The sequence below is a fragment of the Daucus carota genome, chromosome 3 (assembly GCF_001625215.2).
Source record: "Daucus carota subsp. sativus chromosome 3, DH1 v3.0, whole genome shotgun sequence".
Lineage (NCBI taxonomy): Eukaryota > Viridiplantae > Streptophyta > Magnoliopsida > Apiales > Apiaceae > Daucus > Daucus carota.
In genome coordinates, this window is record NC_030383.2 from 5,421,545 (window position 1) to 5,446,643 (window position 25,099).

The window sequence follows — 25,099 nt, forward strand, 5'->3', positions numbered from 1 at the left end:
TTTTAATTATCCATGACAACTTTCGACAGGCCTTAAACTTCTGTAAGGATAAGCGTACCAACTGAGTAACTGAGTTCTATTTTGCAGTCAATGTGGTTTCTAAATATCTATCAGGTTCTTTCTACAAGTACAATGCTACAAATTGTTGCAATTGCAGACAGAGGCGGTAATAGGGCATTGCAGAATATGCAGCATGCTGTGCTGTCCTATATGCCATGATCCTGCGCTACCCAATAGTTCAGAGTTTTTTTACACACGATTAAGTGGATAACATAACATAAAATTATAATTTCAGTTGCACTCTGATTAGTACAATAAGTAATTAGAAAAGCATATAACTAACCCATGCTCGAGTGACATATGTGTACAGATTATTAGTTCGGCTGCTGTTGTACATCAGGACTTGTATGATACATGAATGAAATTCAACAATGAAAGCTATTCTTGGATGCTGACATGCTCAATAGCAATGACAATGACAAGCTATTTATAATTGAAGTGTTCTTCTAAATTCATTAATTATGGAGAATATCTAAGAGACCATAAGATAAGCTAGTCAACCAAGAAGATATCATGACAAGGCTCATTTGAAATAAATATTCATGATTAAACAGGATGGAATAAAAACCAAGCTAATTACACCAGTGGAACTTTCATGGTCCAACCCATGACAATGCATCACACCTTTAAATAAGCATGTGATACTTGATCACCAATTTTAGGGACAAGACAAAGATGGTTCTTCTTGTGCACAGTCAAGCCAGGCTGCGCGGCCATGTCAATATCTTCTCTATTTTTACCTGGAGGCAGTTCCCAGTTAAAAGAGTAGAGAAGATTAGCAAGCACCAGCTCCGTCGTAGTGGCTCCCATTGATATTCCTGGACATATTCTCCGCCCTGCTCCGAATGGTATCAGCTCAAAATCTTGGCCTCTAAAATCAATACTATTATTCATGAATCTTTCCGGCAAGAACTCGTCTGGATTGTCCCAGCATTCAGGATCCCTTCCTATAGCATACGTGTTCACGTAAACCCACGTTTTAGCTTCGATGTCATAGCCACTAACCACACATTTTTCAGTGGTTTCTCTGCGCAGAATTGGAGCAGGCGGCCACAATCGCAGGACCTCCTTCACTACAGCTTTAAGATAAACAAGTTTTTCGATGTCGTCTTCGTCTACAAATCCTCTCTGTCGTCCTAAATCTCTAACCTCTTGTTGCACTTTCTCCATTGATGCGGGATTCTTGATTAACAAAGTCATGGCCCAAATTATAGCTGCAGCACTTGTATCCGTTGCTGCAAGTATAATATTCTGCACATAAGAGTAGAGAAAACAATAACAATTAGCACAAATTATGACGGGTACTCCAATACTCCAGCTTAAATGCGGACCCCATAGAATTCAACTCTATATATCTAATACTGATAAAGGAAGTACAAATTTCGATTACCATTAATATTGCTTTCACGTGATCAAACGTGAAACCAGGAGAATCCTTCTTCATCTCAAGTAAGATGTCGAGGATGCTGCAGTCTCCAGTAGATAAACTGGATGCAAGAAGATGTTCATCAATGAGTTGTTGGTAAAAAGCATCTGTTTCGCGAAAACTCTTTTCCAACCGAGCCCATGCACCGTTCAGTCTATCAAGAAATCGACCCATTAGGGGAAAATAATCTGTAAGAAAGAAACTTACAATGTTGGCTTCAGTTTCAGCAAGTAGCCAATGAAATTTAGTCCTCATATCATTATCATATGTTTTACCAAAAGTAATTCTAAATATAATTGAGCTTGTCAAAGTCATAAAAGTTTTGCTCAAATCTACGACACTGGAATCAGCTGCAGCTGCATCACGTATCGTTCTGACCATTCGTGCAATTTCTTCATCGCGGATAGGTTGAAATGACCTCAAGCTCTTTGCATTAAAGAGATGAAGAGCAGAAAATTTCCTCATGCTCCTCCAGTACTCATCATATGGTGCGAAACAGAAGCCTAGCTTGTTGTAAGATAGCTTCTGGATGGCAACTGAGGATGGCCTATTCGAGATACAAAGATCATGGAATTTGAAGACTTCTTTCGCTGCGCTCACAGAGGAGATGACTAGGATTTTAACTGACCCTAACTTCAAAGACATGAGAGGACCATACTTCTTGGAAAGATGGTGCAAGTAGATGTGAGTGTTTAAGCTGTCGAACTGAAGCATGTTTCTGATCAACGGGAGGCCAGGGGGACCTGGTGCATGCCGATTCGACTTTCTGGCATTGCAATTTTTGAGTATGAACAGCAAAAACAGAGGAAGAGTGATTGCAACAAGGACAGGTACTACTTCCATCTTTTATCAATGAGTTTGACTTTGAGCTTGTGGCTGTGCTATGCATCACATATATAGGCCCTGTCTGTCTGTGATGCATAACTTAATACACGCGTATTTTTCGACTTATAAGTCATATATCAGATAAACCCAAAAGCCCATACTGTGGATTACACAGTGCGCATTCCACTAGTTTGATGTCAACAGTCTGCACCAATACAACACCTATCAACATTTTACATCCAAACAACATCCACTAGCTTAAAAAAAACCTTCTGTTGTAATATTCTACCTATAATAATATCAGAGAACAGCTATTTAACAGAGACAGAGAGAAGAAAGAAGAGCAGAAGAAGTATGCTCGGGTGCATTTCAATACTTACTGAAGATGGCTATTTATAGCCAAAACAATGAACAAGAACATTAAATGCTTTGACATTTTTCTACTCCTATTTCTTAGACTTACCGTAGCTCTACTATTGTAACTTTGAATGCATGTATATGACAATCAATTTCTAACACTCCCCTTTGATTGTCATGATACTATGGATCATAGATTGGCTCATTAAAACCTTGTCAAAGAAAAACCCAGTGGGATAAAAACTTTAACGAAGGAAAAAGAGTACAATCTCCCCTTGGATGAAAACATCAATTACTTAAGTTTTGCGGCAGCATATCCTTGAGTCGACGCATTCCAATGTTACGTCGTAGCTTTGCAAATGTTGAGTTCGGCAACGATTTTGTGAATAAGTCTGCAAGGTTGTCACATGATTGAATTTGTTGTATATCAATTTCACCATTCTTTTGAAGCTCATGAGTATAGAAGAATTTTGGTGAAATGTGTTTCGTCCGGTCTCCCTTGATATATCCCTCCTTGAGTTGATCAATGCATGCAGTGTTATCCTCAAACATAATAGTAGGACTTCTCGTGATATCTGGTAATCCACACGATTCTTGAATATTCTTGATAATAGATCGCAACCAAACACATTCTCTACTAGCTTCGTGTATTGCAATTAGTTCTGAATGATTTGTTGAGGTTGCCACTGTAGTTTGCTTCGTGGATTTCCAGGAAATGGCTGTACCGCAATATGTGAATATATATCCAGTTTGTGATTTGCCAAAATGAGGATCTGACAGATATCCAGCGTCTGCATATCCAATCAACTGAGATGTCGAGTTCTCTGGAAAGAATAACCCAAAATCAATGGTTCCACGAAGATAACGAAATATATGCTTGATCCCATTCCAATGTCTAGCCATCGGAGTAGAGCTAAATCTAGCCAATAGATTCACAGCAAAGGCAATATCTGGCCTTGTATTATTCGCAAGATACATAAGTGCACCAATTGCTCCCAGATATGGGATTTCAGGACCAAGAACCTCTTCATCATCTTCCCGTGGTCGAAATGGATCTTTATCTGGTTCTAAAGATCTAACCACCATTGGAGTAGTCAACGGATGAGATTTATCCATGTAAAATCTGCTCAAAACTTTTTCTGTATATGTAGATTGGTGGAGGAAAATTCCCGATGACAAGTGCTCGACTTGTATACCAAGACAATACTTTGTCTTCCCAAGATCTTTCATTTCAAACTCTGTCTTTAAATATATGACAGCTTCATCAACCTCTGTAGCTGAACCTACAAGGTTTAAATCATCCACATATACAGCAATAATCACAAAACCAGATTGTGATTTTTTGATAAAAACACATGGACAAATTTGATTACTAATATACCCATTCTTTTGTAAATAACGACTAAGTCTGTTATACCACATACGACCAGATTGTTTCAATCCATACAATGATCGTTGAAGTTTAATGGAGTATATATGACGAGGTTTCTTGAACTCATCCATTTTTAATCCTTCTGGGATTTTCATAAAAATATCACTATCAAGTGATCCATATAGGTATGCAGTAACAATGTCCATAAGACGTGTTTCTAATTTTTCTTTAGATGCCATACCTAATATAAAACGAAAAGTAATTCCATCCATTAGTGGCGAGTATGTCTCGTGATAATCAATGCCAGGCCTTTGAGAAAACCCTTGTGCTACAAGTCGGGCTTTATATCTCACAATTTCATTCTTTTCATTTCGTTTTCTTGTGAATACCCATTTATTCCCAACAAGGTTCACACCGATTGGTGTTTGGACAACAGGTCCAAATACTTCTCTTTTACGCAATGAATTTAATTCTGTTTGAATTGCGTCTTTCCATTTTAGCCAGTCTTTTTTTCGACGGCATTTATCCACACTTTGTGGTTTAGGATCAGAATTTATGTCGACATCCAATGCCGCAGAATACACAAATACATCATCAATTATGGCTTTACTTCGATCCCATAATTTCATATCATGCACATAATTTATTGAAATTTCATGATTGTTCAATCCCGAATCTTCAGGGACGTGAATCTCTTCAGGAGATAATACCACTTCAGGGGTATTTGCTTCTTCTGGAGCATTTGCCACTTCAGGGGCGATTTTTTTTGTTTTTCTTTTTCTTGGTGCAACATCCTTTGCACCGACCGGTCTACCACGCTTCGGGCGTGGCTTTGATTCTGTAACCAATTCATTTGTATTTGATTTTTGAATTGGTATATCTATTCTAGCTGGAGTGTTTACTGCAGGTATATGAGATTTTATTACATTTCTAGAATCGTTAAATGCGTCAGGCATTTGGTTTGCGATATTTTGCATATGGATAATTCTTTTAACTTCAAGTTCGCATTGACCAGTACGTGGATCTAGAAAATGTAATCCTGATGCATTCCATGTTATGTCAGGATTAACCTTATTCACATGTTTATCTCCCCCTAAGGGAGGAAACAAAGATTCGTCAAAATGACAATCTGCATATCGTGCAGTAAATAAGTCTCCAGTTAGTGGTTCAAGATATCTAATTATTGATGTCGAATCAAAACCAACGTAGATACCTATTCTTCTTTGAGCTCCCATCTTCGATCTCTGTGGTGGAGCAATAGGTACATATACAGCACTTCCGAAGATTTTGAAGTGGGAAATATTAGGGATTTGACCAAGTACCAGCTGTAGTGGAGAATGTTGGTTATAGGCAGTTGGTCTAATCCTAATGAGATTAGCAGCATGAAGTATTGCATGACCCCATATAGATGTCGGTAATTTGGCTTTCAATAACAATGGTCTTGTAATAAGTTGAAGTCTTTTGATAAAGGACTCGGCTAACCCATTTTGTGTATGTACATGAGGAACTGGGTGTTCAACTGAGATTCCTACAGACATGCAATAGTCGACAAAAGTTGCAGATGTAAATTCGCCGGCATTGTCTAAACGAATTGACTTAATACAATGATCAGGGAATTGAGCTCGCCATTTGATTATCTGGGCAAGTAATTTTGCAAAAGCATCATTACGAGTTGAGAGAAGACAAACATGAGACCATCTAGTTGAGGCATCGATTAGTACCATGAAGTACCTAAATTGACCAGATGATGGGTGAATAGGTCCACATATGTCGCCTTGGATCCTTTCTAGAAAACTTGGACTTTCAAGCTTAACTTTAGTAGGAGATGGCCGAGTAATCAGTTTTCCTAAAGAACATGCTGAACATGGAAGGTCATTTTTGGAAAGAACTTTAAAATCTCTAAGAGGATGTCCAGTAGAATTCTCTATAATACGACGCATCATAGAGACTCCAGGATGACCTAATCTTTCATGCCAAAGGGTAAATGATTTTGGATCTATGAGTTTGGAAGCAATGACATTGTGTGACTCAATGGTTCTGATTTTCATCATATATAATCCTGAGGAAAGTGAGTGAAACTTTTCTAAGATTTTCTTGTTGCTAGAATTAGCAGAAGTAATAAGGAGATATTCTTTACCAGCCTCAGAAGTGGTTTCAATGTGAAATCCGTTAAGTCTGATATCTTTAAAACTAAGAAGATTTCTAGTGGACTTACTAGAAAATAATGCACTTGGAATATGTATGTGTGTACCATTAGATAAGACGAAACTAGCTTTTCCAAAACCTTCGATTATATTAGATACGCCAGAATTCGTTCCAACTTGAGCTTCGGATTTGGTTATATGGGTAAAGTATTTTTGATTTTGTAGAATCGTATGAGTTGTACCACAATCAGCAATGCATATATCTTCAGAATCCATTCTGTATATAATTAAGAAGCATAATTTATTTGATAAGAACATAACACATTACATAGATCAAATAAAGCACACACTACACACTAGTAACTATAGTAATTCGGACCATTAATGCTCATTCCTCCGGTTGCTAATAATTTTATGAAACTAATCCTCAGCCTCCCACATGGGAGTTTCGTTAGACTCATAACGCTTATTCCCCCGGTTGATATTATAAGAGAATCATCTAAGTTGTTGGCGAAATTTGTTTCCACCATTTTTCCTTTCGATCTTTTAGATGACTGATATAAATCAACAAGATGTTGTGGGATATAACAATTACGTGACCAATGCCCTTCCATTCCACACTTGTGACATAAATTGTCAGTTTTCCCTCCTTGTGGTGCCTTTCTTTTGCTCTGTGTTTCAGTTTGCCACTTCTGGTGATCAGAGCTATTATAAGGACGAAAATGCCCACGACCACGACCTCGTCCACGGTAGCGACCATGGCCTCGTCCACCTCTATGCCCTTTTCCACGTACATTCTGCTGGAATGTCATGTTATTTACTTCTGGTAAAGGGGCAGATCCCGTTGGACGGGATTGATGATTCTTAATCACAAATTCATGATTCTGCTCGGCAACAAGGAGGGTTGAAAGGAGATCCCCAAACTTGGTAAACTTCCGCTCCCTGTACATCTCGGCTAAGTTGATATTATTGGGATGGAAAGTGGATAGTGTTTTGTCGATCTTTCTTTTCTCAGTAACAACCTCACCACACATAATGAGCCTAGAACTTATTTTGAATAGGGCAGAGCTATATGCCCGAACACTCTTAAAATCCTGAAGTCTTAGATTAGCCCAATCATTTTCAGCCGCAGGTAGATAAACTAGTTTCTGATGATCGAACCTATCCTTTAAATTTTCTCATAAAATAAAGGAATCCTCGACTTCTAGGTACTCAGATTTTAAATCTTCATGCATATGGTGTCGGAGAAAAATAATAGAGGTAAAGTTTTCTTCAACCGTGGATGTGTTTTCAGCATTTATTGTGTTGCTTAATTTCTTTGAACCCAAATGCAACTTTACATCTTGTACCCATGATAAATAATTCTCCCCTGAAATGTCCAATGCAACGAACGACAAGTTTGTAAGATTTGTCATTATAATCTGAATTTAACACCAAAATTATTAACTTAAACTATCAATATAAATATTACATAAAATCCTACTGAATATGGTGCGTTAACAAGTAAGCAATAATAAATGTGTGCATCATTATTATCATCGATATTATGAATAGATCTATATATAAAATGACAAATGGATTTTCACCCGCCATACGGACGTCTGCGTATACAGGTTATCTCCAACCAATAATATATTTAATAGGAAAATCCTGCATAAGTTAGTTAGGGCACAAAAGTTATTATCCGATAGGCAGGCAATTTATAAATCAAGGTTCCCACTATATTTCGGTATTACCCAAAATTAAATGGTACCGTAAATAGGCGGTGCTCCGGCCATATGTAGTTAAAATATTAGTAGAGGGTGTAACCACGTCTAGTCGAGTCATATTTATAAATAATTAGTAGAGGGTGTAACCACGTCTACTACGATTATATATATTTAAATTATTTATAGAGGGTATAACCACGTCTACTATATATATATATATATATATATATATATATATATATATATATATATATATATATATATATATATACACACATTTGAATAAAATTATACCTTCTCAGTTCCGGCAGGGCTTCGTGCTGATAACGTGTTGTAATATTCTAGCTATAATAATATCAGAGAACAGCTATTTAACAGAGACAGAGAGAAGAAAGAAGAGCAGAAGAAGTATGCTCGGGTGCATTTCAATACTTACTGAAGATGGCTATTTATAGCCAAAATAATGAACAAGAACATTAAATGCTTTGACATTTTTCTACTCCTATTTCTTAGACTTACCGTAACTCTAATATTGTAACTTTGAATGCATGTATATGACAATCAATTTCTAACACCTTCTTATATTTTTCCAAATATTTTTCCCAAATGATGTGGCGAAATCTGATTGGCTGCATTCACTCCCATAATAATGAGACCCCCCTGCAGATTCATCAATCACCCAATCATAATTTGCCACTTGTTTGCCACATCATTTGGTAAAGATTTTTGGGGAAATTTTTTGGGATACGTAGCTTTACCCTTCTTTAATAATTGAGCAGTGTACTAATATCATATATCAGTAATACCATGAAATAATCGTGCTAATGAACAAAGTAGATATTGTGACAAGGCTCAATTGGAATATCAAAAGAAGTAAATGGTTGAACAAACAGCATAAAAAAAAAACCAAACTAATTGCACCAGGCCTCATATAAATTTCACCGTTGCCAAGTCATTTTCTTACTGAAACGAAGCAAGCTTAATTGCATCAGCTTCCAGTAGCTGGCTTCTTAGGTTGGCTATAGGAACAGCAACTATTTCAATCAGCAAAAATAATTTATTCACCATTCCCCTTAAAATCACCTCAGTTCTGCTCAATCTTGTAAAGTGTTGGATTCTCAATTTTCCTTTAGCTTACCACATTTCCTGCACTGATGTTCACATAAATTATTGAAATGACCACTTGTGCACCCATAAAAGCTAAGGCATATATATTCGATTTTCAATTGTCACCACAAAGCAGAGATATCTTCACTTTCTGAGCTTGGCCCCTACGATGCCACCATATGTAATTCAAAATGCCTATGTGGCTTCACAACAGATGACACCGTGTTATAGCATCCGCTTATGCACAGCCTGCAGCCGTTGCTCCACACTCCTCTTGTGCTGGACTTGTGGAGTCAAAATTTTAACTCACTCGATCACAAATTCAAGCACTCAACTTTCTTTCTTCAATTTTTAGCATCTATATATACAGCGTTGTTCAGCTACAAATTATCAAACTCAATTAAATCCATTATAGCCCTAGCTTGTCAGTGTTCTTCCACTCTAAGAAATTATATCAAAAAATGGTTATACTTCTCAAGACCTTGGGCTTGTGGTGCAAGATGCACAAAGGAGGTGATGACGATGATGCATATACTTATATCTCATGTGTTCAAGATGGTGGTTATGATTATGCTTATGCTGCATCAGAGGGCGATGATGATGATGATGGTGGTTATGATTATGCTCCCGCAGCATAAGGGACAGAGTAGTATCTAACAAATTAAGTAGATGCATCTCATGCATATTGGTATGCATGTATTTAAGCTAATCTTTTATGTTTAGATAACAGATAAGAGTAATATGTTTGCTTAATAGGGTCATGTTGACTCATGTATTGTAGAACAAACAGAATAACTGAAAACCAAGCCAATTGCATCAGCCCTCCTGTAAGCTACTCTGTCAGCAAATTTTCTTACTGAAACGAAGCAAGCTAATCTTATCAAGCTTCCACTGAACCTGCCATGGTAGAAATTTAATTCAGCCCTTCTTAAAAAACATAAAAAGAAATTTAATTAAACTCACTTTAGTTGCTCAATTATGTACTGGATTCTCATTTTTCTTTTAGTTAACCTGTCCTGGGATAAGAAGAGCCAAGGCATTTTCCATATATATTCACTTTCTGAGCTAGGCCCAAAAATGTCCCATAAGGTGCTGATCTATTTATACTTTTTACATCCAAGTTGACATATTATTTGAACATACCTATGTGCACATCCTGCAGCCGTTACTCCACACTCCTCTTGTGCTGGACTTGTGGAGAGTAAAATTGTGCACCTTCTTTTACCATTATATAGCTTTAGTAGCTTAACTCACTCGAAATTACAAATTCACACGCTCAACTTTCTCCATCTTTTAGCTAGTCGATATTAATTAACTGACTTTTACTAGGCAGGCAAACAGCAGAGTATTCTACCACCTAAGTTTCATTGTACTATACAGTAATGTCTCTTGTTCAAAAAAAATTCACATCATGCTCCAAGAAACCTGCAGATGGCGATCATGTTCAAGATTATTGCTACGCTCTTGCATCGACCTTGGAAGGGGATTGCAGAGATCAGAGGCGGATCTTAGAAGGGGCAAGAGGGGGCAACTGACCCCCCTTAATTTTATTTTTTTTAATATTATACATATTTTTAGGTTGTAAAATTGAAATTGACTCCCCTTAATTTTTTTTGACCCCTTCTAATTTTTTTTACAAAAAAATTGACCCCCCTTGATTTTATAGTCAGATCCGCCACTGGCAGAGATGATGGTGGTTATGATTCTGCTCCAGCAGCTTAAGCCTTGAACAAAAAGTGCATATGTAATATGAATTCATGATGAAATGTCTTCCACGAAACCTTTTCAAGAAAAAAAAGAGAAAAATTGCTCTGTAGCCTTAAAATGACTCCAAATTAATTTTGCAGGTAAAAAGATGAGTTTAGGGAATTATTCTAGTTTAGGATCCTGAATCATGATGCTGATAAAAACCTCTCATTGTTGATTTGTTGTAGTTCATTAGATTGTCAACAGAAACAGTCATGCGCATGTATAGACTCTAGTCTAGCATTTAAATTATCATTCTGAGAAAGGTAAATGCCGTAGAATTGAGGACACTGCAAGTCTGCAATCGCCAACTTCACAAACAATTTTGCGTCCATAAAATTTGGCAGGCACCATTAGTTTTGTATGAAGTGTATTAGTTTTCTATCAAGCGTAGGGGTGAGCAAAAAAAACGGGAAAACCGAAACCGAGCCGAAAAATCGAAAAACCAAACCGAAAAAAACCGTAACCGATAAAAACCGAAAAAAACCGTAACCGAACCGAACCGATATAACGGTTTGGTAACGGTTACGGTTTTACCCCTAAAACCGAACCAAAAAACCGAACCGTTTATATAATATATAATAAAAATATAACATTTATTATTAAATATAACATATTTTAGTAAGAGAAATTGATATAATAAGTATATAAATATTTTTCTAAATTAATAAAGTATTAAATTTGTATAGTAGTTTAAACCAAAAAACCAAACCGTTTATATAATATATAATAAAAATATAATAAATTATATATAACATATTATATATATATATGTGCAACAATATATTAATTATATATTTTAGTAAGAGAAATTGATATAATAAGTAATATAAATATTTTTCTAAAATTAATAAAAGTATTAAATTCGTATAGTAGCTTCTAATCATATAAAAACCGGAAAAAAACCGAAACCGACTAACAGTTAACCGAACCGAAAAAAACCGTTTGAAACGGTTCGGTTACGGTTTCTACCTAAAAACCGAACCGAAATACACGGTTCGGTAACGATTTTAGGTAGAAACCGAGCCGAACCGACTCGTGCACACCCCTAATCAAGCGTATGAGACCAGTTCTCTCACTGTTTTGTATGTGCAACAACTATGTTTTAAAAAAGGGTCCAGGTTCTTGCAATCGATTGTTGTACCAAATTATTCGCGTAAAAAAAACGGAAAGATATTTACACTAATTTTTGTGGGTGTTTGTTTTAAGACTTATAAGTCCAGCTTCTGGATTATAAGTTATGAGCACTTATTCGTACCGTTTGTGTAATAAGTTAAGAAGCATTTATAAAAAGTTAGGAATGCTAGCTTTTATTTCAGGGTTTCTGCTTATTTCCCAAACACTTTAATCACTTATAAGTCTTATCTTACTTCTAACTTCTACTCCACTTATTTATTTTAAGCAAGAAAACTTATTTTAAGCTCACTCAAACAGCCCCTTTATTTTTATGTTTTTTACGTGTATCGGCAGGAAATTTATGAGCCTATCCGCGATTTAGACACTCATTCTAGTATTTTCTTTTTTTTCTTGAATAAAACATTTTAGTATTTTCTTCTTTGCTTCATAAAAAACCGTTTATATATTTTTATTAATAATCATTTGAGAACATCTCCCGTTAAAAAACTGCCGGAGACTAGTTGTATGTTCTAACAAAAATCAGATCCAACCCTAAACTTACGCCGTTCAGATTTAAGTTTAGTAAGATACACCGCAATTATTAAATTAAATTTTCATCGTTTGTAACTTTAGTATATAAAATTTTGAGTTTAATAACAATAAAAAATATCAACGAAAATCATGCCCAAAATATAATTTCATGAAGGACCGATCTAAAATAATAGAAGGATGGTCCTATAGTAATGCAAGAAGAAAGAGGTAACAAAAAAACAGGTCCACAGAAACAGAACATGTTGTTTATTGATTTAACCAACGCGAACTGGTCCGAAAACATTTGACTCTACAAAACCACCGAGTTATACTTATGTCTTCATCGTCCTCACTTCAAACCCCTCATCTTTCGGACATTTAGGACGAGGAAGAGGTGGAGCCTTCGTCGCCTGCACTGCACAGCAGGTTTATTTTCTTATTTTAATATTCTCAGATCTTGATTTTTAATTAATAGACACATAAACAAATCTGTCGGTGGCATTGCATCGCATTTTATTACATTTATTATTAGGGTTCAGTTTCTTGTAGTTTGTCTATATATCTACGCATTGATCCCCAATTATATACATGGCTTCTTGATTATACCCTTTTGTTAAATCAGCTTAATTTGATATTTATATTGGCAACCCACTTGCTTTGCAGTTGAGATCTTCAAGAAAATCTTGAAAAATATGGTTCCTATTAGGCTTGATGCAGCTAAGCAACACTATGCAACCAGTAGTCTTGTGATTGGATATGCCCTTTGTTCGAGTTTGCTTGCGGTGATTAATAAGTTTGCTATTACCAAATTTAACTACCCGGGTCTTCTTACTGCGTTACAGTACCTTACTTCAGCTCTTGGTGTTTGGGTTTTGGGGAAGTTGGGGTTTTTGCATCACGATCCGTTTGTGCTTGACATTGCTAAGAAATTCTTGCCTGCTGCCGTTGTGTTTTATCTGGCGATTTTTACGAATACGAATTTGCTTCGTCATGCCAATGTCGATACTTTTATAGTGTTTAGATCGTTGACTCCCCTTTTGGTTGCTGTTGCTGATACTGCGTTTAGGAAACAGCCGTGTCCTTCGAAGCTTACTTTCTTGGCTTTGTTGACAATATTAGGTGGTGCTGTTGGGTATGTTGCGACCGATAATGGTTTTACATTAACTGCGTATTCATGGGCATTTGCTTATTTAGTTACCATTACAACTGAGATGGTTTACATCAAGCATATGGTGACGAATCTCGGGTTGAATACTTGGGGTTTTGTATACTACAATAACCTGTTGTCGTTGATGATGGCTCCATTGTTCTGGATAGCTACAGGGGAGTATGCTGATGTCTTCACTGCTGTTGGATCCAATGATGGGAACTTGTTTAATGTTGTTGCATTTTCCGCAGTATCTTTGTCTTGTGTGTTTGGGCTGCTTATCAGTTTCTTTGGATTTGCTGCCAGAAAGGCTATATCTGCCACTGCATTCACTGTGACTGGTGTGGTTAACAAGTTTCTCACAGTAGCTATTAACGTGATGATTTGGGATAAGCATGCTACTCCATTCGGTTTGGTTTGCCTTCTTGTCACGCTTGCAGGAGGTGTCCTGTACCAGCAGTCAGTTACTGGAGCTAGTAATGTTCCATCACAGCGTGAGTCCTCTGTGCCTAATCAGATAGATGATGATAGTGACGACTATGAAAATGGGAAAGAAGGGAAGGGCATAACTGGTAAAATTTCTGGTGTATGAGGTTTGTGCTTGTACCAATGTACCATTAATGGAAGATCTACTGCATTGAAGGTTTTGCTTACTGTTTAGCCAAGTGGACATCTATCCATTCATTGGAATTCATGTGTATTGCTTTTAAAAATTTTGGCTTCTCATTCTCACATTATATTAGGTTCATGCTATCTTAGATTAATAGCTTGTATACCTACTTGTGAAAGTTTCTTTCCATTTGAACTATCTCTTATGGAAAAGAAGTTATAATTTATTATCTAAATTGTATCTTCTGTCAGTCGTTACTTATTGTTTACTATATTATAATTCTTATTAATAGGCTAAAACAAGTGTTGCCAGTTGCCATAGTTAATGAAGCTATGTATCATCTGCATATGGTACAGTGAAACGGATCTTAGTATAACAGGCCTTATATAATCACATGACAAACAATTTTGCATATTGCATATGCCTAGTCTTTCTGTATACTGTTCTTCAGAACAGCAGCCTGGTCAGATTTATTTTGATGAAGCAGTTTCTTACTCGGTGGATCATCTTTAATTATGTTATGCATATGATGGTGTTTTCTCCTTGTGTGCGTACATTTATCTGGGTTGTATCTCTCTGGCCACAGTAGTTCCTGAAAACTACCATTGCAAAATGAAAATATAGTTGTGAGAAGCAGATTACTGGCAATACTACTTGGTAATCTTGTCTTCATGAAAAATGTACGAGCTTCTTGACATGTCTAGTGCAGAGCAGGCGGTTATCGTTCTGATGTTGAACACCCCCACTGTAATGTTTCCTTATCAGCATCACCACAAAATGTTCTGGAAGTTGTGTTTGCAAGTTTCTGTGTTGGGGTTGATCGGTAGAATACTTGATTATGATGGTTCTCAAATTTACTGGACTTGCATATATTTATCGTAAGGTGGGAAAGAAATTTTAAATTTGCATTGCTTTCTAATCTTGCCAGTCTTCTGAAGATCTATGAATTACTTTAAAATCTCCAATTAATCTTTAATAAATGTTTTGCTGGTCACTTATTGCATTTTCAATTTTACTAAAAATCTCCAATTTATTGAACAAATCTATGATAAATCCAGAAATCGATAAATCAACCAATTAGTTCTGATTTTTCACTTTGACAATAAATCAATTATCAATAGGAGTATCTAATTTGAAGTAATGGCAATTATCAATATTTAATTTGAACATGGAGATGTGTTTACAGCAATATCTTTCAAGACGTGGGAAGAAAGATTTTGGGGAGATAAGTATTTCAATAACTCAGAAAGAATAAAAATAGTTGGAAGTTGGAACAGAGGCGGCTGTGCTCAATTGCTTTCTGAGATGACATTGAACATATACCAAAATAAAATTAAAAAAAATACAAGGGTTCCACAGTTCCACTTATACAAAACCCCCCAGTCATGCACAGCCCCTACCTTCAAGTAAATAATTATGAAAAATAGAAATCAGAATATAAATCAAAGATTATTCAATATATCTGTTTTGAGGATGTTTTCTACAGCTTTGCAAATTTGGCGATATTAGCTAGTGCTGTTCTTAAACATCGAATGCCAGCTCCAGATTTTGAGCTCACCATCATCTGCAGTAACATGTGAACCTTGTGTTATCAGATATTTTTGAATTATCAAACATATACTTAAAGAATTAATGTTAGTATCCATACCACAGGTTGAACTACAGACTTATTTGCCTTCAGTTTCTGAAAAGATCAAGGTAACATGTGAGCTCTAAAAGCAAGAGGGTCAAAGATAATATAAACTAGTCACTTGCTATGTGTTTGGTAGTAATTACCTCTTCTATTTGCATTGCACGCCGTGCCACATCAATTGGAAAAACCAAATCTGTCTTGGTTAATACAACTTGGTATTTAGTTTCGGACCTGTACAATGAAGTTATCATCGTTACTTCATTGCCAGAAAAATTTTAACATGGTCTTTTTTTCATAAAATATAATATTTCCATCAGCCAAAGTCCCAGGTAGACAATTTTTTAATTTCTTATCTGGTATAGGAGTAATTCTTCTGGAAACAACAACGCAAGTACAAACTTAGTGTTGTGCTATACAAACTAGTAAAACAGGCACGCACATGATTAAGAACATTGTGCTGCTATTTAATTATCTTTACAATTTATGGGACCTGGTGCAACTGATGGTTTATAGTTAAGAGAATCAAGAGTACGAACAGCCTTACCTTTCCATTATATCAATAAGCTCATGATCCCTAGGCTTCATACCCCATTTTGTGTCAATAAGAAGACACACTTGCTTCAAACCAACTCGTGTAGAGACATACTCCTTCACCTACAAATTTTTTGAAAAGAAATGGACATCTTATATCAGCTGATAATTATAAAATCACTCATAAAACCCCGTGCAATTAATATTTAATAAATTGCTTCACTGAAGCACTTGGGTACATAGTTCTCTATTTTTTGCATATGATTCTCAGCCTTTTAAAAAGTTATATAACAGGTTGCAAACCAAAACAGAAAAGTAACCTAAATAGTCCTGCAAAGATAATTATCAACTTTTACTTGTTATTCAATTTATTGCAGCTTCAGGGTTTGTGAAACGGTGTCCATGTGCAGTAAAATGTAACAACTGATACACCACCGCTATTGTTGTCAGTGTCTTATTCACGGTACAAATTTTAATTAATATTGTGCTGTAATCAACGAAAATAAAATGCAATAACAGTTATATCCTGATTCATTACACCTCTAAACTGGGACCAAGAGAAAAATTTGTGAGTGTGATTTCAACCCTACTGGTGAGATACGACTAAGAAGTAGCTCATACAATTTCACTTGGTGATCGACAGTGCCCCACACATGGATGCTGAATGAGCATTATTACAAGTGACTAATCAATTAGCATGCAAGGAGTGATAAATGGTCTGCAAATTCTTTATAATAAACCAACTAAATAAATGAGCAAAAAAAATTTATATACTAACAAGATCTTCCCAAGCTTCCTTCACTTCTTCTTTGGCATAAGCAAATCCATATCCAGGCAAATCAACCAAGGCCACCTTCGGTCCAAGCTGAAAAAAATTGATAGTCTGCAGAAGGCAAGCCTTTTATGAGATCATCTACATTATCACAAGCATATACATTCATAAGAAAAAAGGGCAAAACCTGAGTTAGACCAGGCTTGTCTGATGTGCGAACAACACCCCACTGACGGGTAAGTGCATTTAGTATAGAAGACTTTCCTACATTTGACCTTCCTGGTAATAGATATCATATTAAACTACAGACTTAGTATCACATCAACCAAAGTACAGTAATACACCAAGATGACGAACAAAGATATGAGTGGGAGAGGGACAAGTCTAAACAGTCAACTGTCACCCCTTGCACTTTTACTTCTCATCTTTAACACTGATAACTGGTATTGATTTCCAAATACAGGGGAGAACTTGATGTATCAAACTCGAGCTCATTAACGAGCCGAACCGAGTCAAGTCGAGTTTCTTAACGACCAGCTCGGTTCGTTTACAGCTCTATATCAAACTATCAATTATACCTGAACCAGGATCCATAGCGGCTGCGATTGTTACATAAATTACACACTTAAGCAATGACTATATATCAAGGAAGTTACCTAGCAGTATGCACACAAATTTACAAGAGAGAACCATAAAAACATTCACCTAAATTGTACCACCATTTGAGAATCGCAAAATTAAATTCATTAAGTGATTACTCTAATTTTAAATTTAAATATATAAAAGACCTGAAAACACAGGTACATATAGCAAGGGTCATTGACCAGATAAGATGATAAAGTTACCTGCAAATGCAATCTCTGGTACCTCGGGCAATGGAAACGATGACGACACCTTTGCAGCTGCAAAAAATGTTAACTTATTCCGAAATACCTGCAAAAATGTAAATACATTAACTTTTGAATCAAAAGCTACCATGCAGAACGGATGCAATTTCATAATGGAGATATATCAACCACAAAGTTACAAAAATGCAATGAGCTTCGTAGCTGTAACTTGCTAATTTGACTGAAAAGTGTGATAAGTCGAGCACTTTTAAATCTAGGCTTAAACCGTTTACTATTGTGCTTTTAAGGACAGAGACAGACTATCATAACATTAATTTACACACTCGTAAAACTGCTGCTATAAGAAATTTATATTATCTTAAACAAATTGGGCCGAGGTCATAAGACATATATCTGAGCATAATTTACAAACTCGTCTTATTTACACATGTAATATTGGTGACACCTGCATTTTTTATACAAGACTTGATTTGATTCCACACAAAATGTTTCATTGTTATTCAGAATTTACTCTGGTCCACCACACTGCAACATCAAATGGTTTCAAATAAGATCAGAACAAGCTGCACATGAATTATCAATTTTTAATGAATGCTTAGATAATTAGTCTATTGAGCAAGCAAACATGCAAGTGGTCATAAGCAATGAGGTAATCTTTTTCAGAAATGATAGATCAAAGAACTAGAGTGACAGAGGTAAAAGAGAATTCATAGAAAAAGCAGTTAAATTTTCTGAAGATACGTTGTGAAATTTCACATTGAAAAGCAACCCATCGAAATTGCTACTGGAAACTAGTATATAAAGCTTAACCAACACTACTAAGAGTATACTCCTTATCCATCAGTTCTGACTTGACTGCTAATATTAAAGAGGTTGACTCTTATTTAATACTTCATATGTGGCTAGTCCTAACACTTCGCAGCTAGGTTCTTTAAATTTACATTCTAACAATTTCAATCTGTGACTTACTACTATGCAGATATCAATATTTCTATATACTCTTATTGCGGCATCATATTACATTTGTGGCAACTAGTTTTCAAGAAAAAATAAAATTAAACTGCTGAAGGGCGTATAAGAAAATATGAAACGCCAACCACAAAGTACACCATGAAATTTAAGTGTTACCAAACTTCTTACAGGATTTCTAACTTTAAAGTCTGTATAATGCAGCTCCTGGTACAATGTTCTACCCTATGAAGGGACGCCTATTCTTGAACTATTCCTATAATAAAGCGGGCTTCAAGTAAATCATATTAGACATTGCTAAATCTTGTGTAGGATTATCAGCTGATAGAATTGAACTTAAATTTGAAAAAAAAAAAAAAAAAAAGAACATACTGTTTCTTCAATTCGTGCTCTTTCTGAATCGGCAGATGAGGGAATGTTATCTAAAGGACAAGGAATTTCAGTATTGTAGCCTGCTCTTCTTATCTCGATTTCACGCCTACGCCCCAACAGCTGCAGAGAGAGTAGTCAGGCACTCATGCTTTGGAAATAGAGCATAATATTCAAACAATAAAGTTACAGTAGATTTGGCTTAATTACTACAAAACCTGGAAGATTCAAATTACATTTTCTTCCACAAAAGAAAGAATAGATGGGCTAGGTTGTATGGCACGGAACTGTGCGTTCTTTGATATTTCAACATCTTTGTTTTCATCTGGTTCTTTCTTTTGTATTGCATCTGAATACAACAAAAAAGCAATCAAAACAATCACTATCTATAAATCCAATATCATTAAATCGCTAAAATCATTGGTGTTCATGCTTTATCCTCTCATTACTGGAGGCATATAACATTTTAAGCAATACATGGGTGTGTGCTTCATATTCTTTACTGCATAATGCTTATTTTTCTTTTGAACCATTAAAGCATTTAGCCACTTTGCGCACCTATGGAAAGAGGACCAAGCTATTATAGAATATACTACAAAATACAGATATAGGTAAAATATTTGCTATTATAGGCAAAACATTCTTTAGGATTATTCATCAGAGCTTAGTTTTGAATTACAAAAAATATAAATGATAAATCGACGATTAGCTCACATCATGAGTTATAACAAAACAAACAAACCCTCTTATATTTGATCGTTATTTCAGAAGAATTGTATGTATTTACAGCTCGTTAAGCTTCAATGATTTATTATGGACTAGAACTTTAACCACTAACCATGAACTTTCCAACATTCCGGTAACATAGTTATAAGACGAAATTTCTCTAAAAAGAAAGGGGGGGAAGACCATATCATCATACTTGCACACAACCACCTCAAATGCAACCATGGAGGCTGGAGCATTTCTTCATTTCTAAGAGATAAGGTTACAAAGAGAAAAAATGAGAATTTGAGGGAAGAATATTAAGCCAAATGACTACGAAACTTATGAATTGTTGAACATTATTGATAATTTTATGGTTGATATGCTCTCTTATTTTTGAAAGTTAAGAGTATGCCAAGTATTTAGATTTTTCTTAAGTGGTGAGTAATATTTCTTTTTTCACAAAAAATGCTCGATCAATGGCACTTCAGCCCTAGCTCTTCATAATCGGGTCTTGCCCTTTTTAAGAATGTGGGCCTTAAACAATACTGCTTCCAAGTACCAAGGCAGCTTGACACCCTTGTTCTTAAACATCAAAATTGATCATCAGAAAGTACATTAGTGATGACTGAACATCATATTAAATATATAAGGTAGGGTTTACACTACAGTTACCAGGAACCAGAGACAAAACCAGACAGTCTTCATAAATAAGCTGTTATTTCCATGTCAAGGACCTGCACTGCTAATTCCAATCATGACATCTCTCGTCTTTACCCTTTAGCAGTTATCCTATCTATGCTACAAAAACATTAAACATGATGAATAATTTGCCCAAGTCTGTATTCTGAATTTCTTTGACTTAACCCTCAGAAATTAATTTAACCTCAGTGTACTATCATGTCAATCTTGCATATTGATACATCCCACTCCCTTCATTCTATTGACCTGTGCCATAAATCCAGCCTCATGCTTCATTTGATAATAGCCATCGATTACTAGTGGTTTTATGTGAGCTTCACTCCGTGCGGCAGCCACTTTAATACAAAATTTACTAAAACCCTGAAAGTGAGTATTGGTCTGTTTGACAAACGACTACTTGATTCAACATAAATTGAACTATATGCATAGTCACTAATACTCTATAGACTTATAGACCAATCCAAATACACCTTATGTATCCCGAGCGATGTTAAGATGTATGCTGACTTAAACTATACGTCTAGGAGTATAGAGGATATTTCCTTAATGACCCCTAACTGTGACAACGAAAACAGTATATGGAGTTGTGGACAAAGGATTTACAAAGTTTATGCACGTCCAACTAATCTAATTGACATCTCGTTTTTGCCATATGGCCATAAACATGAAAGGCAACTTGCATGACACTCTGAAAGCACTACCATGATCAACTGAGCATTTTAAGGTATCCAAAGTTACAGTGTAATAAGTTAACATTGTCCTCCGTCCCTTGTGTTACCTAATGGCCATGTTACAGTGGGCTCACTGTATTTACAAAAGAAAATGTCGAACAACTTTCCAGCACATCCTTCATGAACTAGAATTAGCAAAAACCGATTATTATAAACCTTCAATACTTCACAAAATGTTTCCAAATAACAAATTTGAACAATTAAGGCTCAGGATATGTCCACAAGGGAATAAATGCAAATCATGATCGAAATTCCAACAAAATAGCCATTCATCTATCAATATAAGTGTTTTCATATCAGAAACACATAAAAACAAGTAAATACAACTCATAAATATTGACATAGAATGTAAAAATATTACTGACCAGTAGCAGGAGGCGCAGCATCATCCATACGCTTTTTACTCAAGTCGTAACGGTCTAATCGCATTCCTCTCTTCTTTTTCTTTTTAGGTCTATCCTCTGAATCATCATCAACTGGTGTTTTATTCTTCCTATTCCTCCCGAATTTCACAGGTGAATGCTGATTATCATCAAATTGATTCTTGAAACTGTTCTTTCTTTCGAAACCCTTGTTTTCCATACCCTGTTCTCCCCCACCATCCACTTCAATCTCAGCCTTGGAATTGTTTTTGTAACCCTTGATAGTTTTACCGTCATTACTCCGGAACTCAAAACTGTTGCCTCTATCCGCGGTTCTATTCTTGTCTTCAAACTTGCTCCTCCCAAACTTCCCAGGCCCATCAAACTTGTGAGCACTGGACTTGTTCTTCAAATTGGTCTTTCTTTCGAACCCCTTGTTCTCGAAACCCTTTCCTTTACTATCATCAATGAGGTCACTCTCATCCCTGGAATCAAATTTATTCTTGAAACCCTTTCCATTTCTTGGCTCAAAAGTGTTGCCTTTATGAAAGGTTTTGCTCTTCCTCTCGAAACCCTTGTTTTCGAAACTCTTCCTTTCGAAACCTTTTTCCCCTCTATCATCAATGAGGCCAATCTCATCCCTGGAATCAAATTTGCTCTTGAAACCCCTTCCATTTCTTGGCTCAAAGGTCTTGCCTTTATGAAATGTTTTGGTCTTTCTTTCAGAACCCTTGTTCTCGAAACTCTTTCTTTCGAAACCCTTATCCCCTCTATCATCAATGAGATCAATTTCATCCCTAGAATCAAATTTAGTCTTAAAACCCTTGCCATCTCGCAGCTCAAAGCTGCTGCCTTTATGAAAAGTTTTGGTCTTTGGCCTCAAATTGAAGCCCCCTGCTGATTTTTTACCAAATGATGATGAAGATGATGCATTTGTTGTCCTCTTCCTACTCTGTGTTTCCACCATTTTGTTGGTGTGAAGAAAACAGTCTTGGCTGGCGGATGTTTATGTTAAACCCTTGTTGCTCCGTTTCTATAAACCCTTGTTGGTCCTGTGACTCCTGTCTTCCTAGTAACCTGAACTCTTAAAAACAATCAATTAAAAAATATTTTTAGAAAATGGAAAAATACTTAATAGATCAGTCAGTAAGCTACTAAGCTATAAAAAATTAGATTAATTATCTAGTTGGTCACTGAAGTGGGTTTAATGTATCAAGTTGGTCACTGAATTCAAAACGGTATCAAGATAATCACTGAAGTGGCCATAAATATCAAACAAATACCTTGAAATATAAGTTCGAGCATTAAAAATATTATTTATAAAATTTTACACATTATTTTTGAATGTTATCAAAACCAAGTAAAAATATTAGTTCGAGCATTTCGGTTTTTTCACATTTCGAAAATTTTAGTTTAAATCTCTCTTAGAAAGATTCTGATAACGTTAAAAATTCAATATAATCTCTAAAATTAAGACTATTCAAGGATCACGTTATCATTATATATATAATCATTTTCTACAAAAATATGTGTATGAATTTGACAATCCATTCGAACAAAGATGAAAAGTAAATCATCGAAAATAGTTTGATTTAATTATTAATTACATTAATATATACTAATCTAGAGATACAATTACAAAGTAATTCAAGACAAAAATACAACGTGAATGGGTAAATTAAGACATAGGAGAAAAAAGCGAGAAAAGACTCTTGAATATATATTACATTGTGTATTTGATTTTGATTGTGACAACAAACTCATCAACCTACAAATAAATATATAAGTTAAAGTAATAATATTTATTTTTGATCCAAAATATTTACCCAACGTGATCATTTGAGATGTTTTTTTTAAAACAAAGACAAAAAGATGTTGATCGAAATAATCTAAGAGTCAAAATAACATGAAAACAAAACAATTATAAAAGCAATTATCAAATATTAATAAGACTTTTTTTATAAATACATGAATTATATATTTGTGTTTATAATATGTGTGTGTGCGGGATGATAATTGATATAACACGTATTTGAATCTCAAAAACAAGCTTTCAAAATTTTATCATAGAAAAATTGATTCAAAATTTAAACTAATTCTTTTTCTATAATTATATATATATATATATATATATATATATATATATATATAACAAGACAGACAACCTTCAATTGGTCATGACCACCTTTGCTTCTAATAACTTGTTTTTTATGTATAATTTAACTTATATATGTTTTTTTTTGACAAAATGCAAATTTATTCCATTAAATTAAAAAAAGTCTAGTCGGGACAAATCCCCAACTGACAATGCAATCAGGTTGATAAACAATAAAACGAGCTAAACAAATAGCCGCATTGTTTCGAGACTGCTTAACACACTGAATCCAATGATTCTTGAAAGTGAAAATGAATACAAAGGCTTCTCGAGTAATCCAGCCCGCATCAATCCCGAAAATGGTAGCTTCACAATTGACCTTCACAATAGTTTCATGGCTGTTGCGGTGTTCAGGCGACTCAGTTGTAAAAACTAAGGAATGAGGAACAAGAGTTCTCAAATAATGAACAACTATAATTTGTGAAAGGTGAGCACATGCGATCGCCACCGTTCCAAACATACCCCAGATATCTACATGCCGGGAGTCAGTTATAGACATGTCGAAAGTATTAATGATGCCATAAGCCAGATCTCCCAAAACTCCATTCCAATCATTCTCATTGATAACACAGAAAGACATAACAATCACAAATATAACAACGCAGAATCACCCAAAAATTGGGTACTAAATCAACACGCGCCAAAAGGCTAGACAAGAAAACACAATCGGATTTTTGATTTCAAAAGATCTGATTTATTCATAAAACAATCAAGCTCAAACTCAAATCCGAAACAGGTCCGAGAATAAAACTCGATTGGAATCTTCGAGGTTTAAGCAACACTCGATTTTATTAAAAAACAAAAAACTGATAAATAGTGAAGAAGATGGGAGAGCGAAAAAGATTTGGTGGATGAAGAGGATGAAGGTGAAGAATGGAAGTGACGGTTAGTTTTGGGAATCGACTGTATTTAATTTCTAATCAAGATGCATATACTTTTTTACATCCCAATCATGTGAATTTTTTTTTACCAGTTTCTGGAAATGTCGAGATCTCTGGGACACTCCACACGGCACGAATATAAAATTTATATAAATAAATTTAATAAAAATAATGTTAAATCCGAATTTAACTCTCAAAGCTTCCATTTCTAGAGAAACTGCTCTAATGAACAAAAGTTCCAGGTCGGGACAATAAACACAAAATCCTGTATGTTTTTTTTTTTTTGATAAG

At 35.4% G+C, this 25,099-nt stretch overlaps 4 protein-coding genes across 5 annotated transcripts; 1 reads left to right on the plus strand and 3 right to left on the minus strand.

Annotated features, from left to right (window-relative positions):
* Positions 1-359: 359 nt before the first annotated feature.
* Positions 360-2,470, minus strand: LOC108213427 (6,7,8-trihydroxycoumarin synthase). Of its 2 annotated transcripts, XM_017385218.2 has the most exons (3): positions 1,762-2,470; positions 1,451-1,674; positions 360-1,311 (listed from the first exon to the last, which is right to left on the minus strand). In XM_017385218.2, exons 1-3 carry the CDS (start codon positions 2,327-2,329, stop codon positions 679-681), a joined length of 1,425 nt encoding a protein of 474 aa, XP_017240707.1. In that variant the 5' UTR covers positions 2,330-2,470; the 3' UTR covers positions 360-678. The 2 variants fall into 2 exon arrangements, with proteins under 2 accessions (XP_017240707.1, XP_017240706.1); XM_017385217.2 differs by having other exon boundaries at positions 362-1,311; positions 1,451-2,470.
* Positions 2,471-6,540: 4,070 nt separating this feature from the next.
* LOC108212115 (uncharacterized) lies at positions 6,541-7,218 on the minus strand. Its single transcript, XM_017383846.2, has one exon. The coding sequence runs from the start codon at positions 7,216-7,218 to the stop codon at positions 6,541-6,543; it is 678 nt and encodes a 225-aa protein (XP_017239335.2).
* Positions 7,219-12,614: 5,396 nt separating this feature from the next.
* LOC108210508 (GDP-fucose transporter 1) lies at positions 12,615-14,400 on the plus strand. The gene is made up of 2 exons (XM_017381831.2): positions 12,615-12,819; positions 13,057-14,400. Exon 2 carries the CDS (start codon positions 13,086-13,088, stop codon positions 14,130-14,132), a length of 1,047 nt encoding a protein of 348 aa, XP_017237320.1. The 5' UTR covers positions 12,615-12,819; positions 13,057-13,085; the 3' UTR covers positions 14,133-14,400.
* A 1,034-nt stretch (positions 14,401-15,434) lies between these two features.
* LOC108211070 (uncharacterized) lies at positions 15,435-22,843 on the minus strand. Its single transcript, XM_017382561.2, has 10 exons — positions 21,776-22,843; positions 19,509-19,621; positions 19,276-19,395; positions 17,932-18,019; positions 17,274-17,365; positions 17,093-17,197; positions 16,328-16,437; positions 15,927-16,014; positions 15,799-15,834; positions 15,435-15,714 (listed from the first exon to the last, which is right to left on the minus strand). Exons 1-10 carry the CDS (start codon positions 22,737-22,739, stop codon positions 15,631-15,633), a joined length of 1,800 nt encoding a protein of 599 aa, XP_017238050.1. The 5' UTR covers positions 22,740-22,843; the 3' UTR covers positions 15,435-15,630.
* Between the last annotated feature and the right edge of the window lie 2,256 nt (positions 22,844-25,099).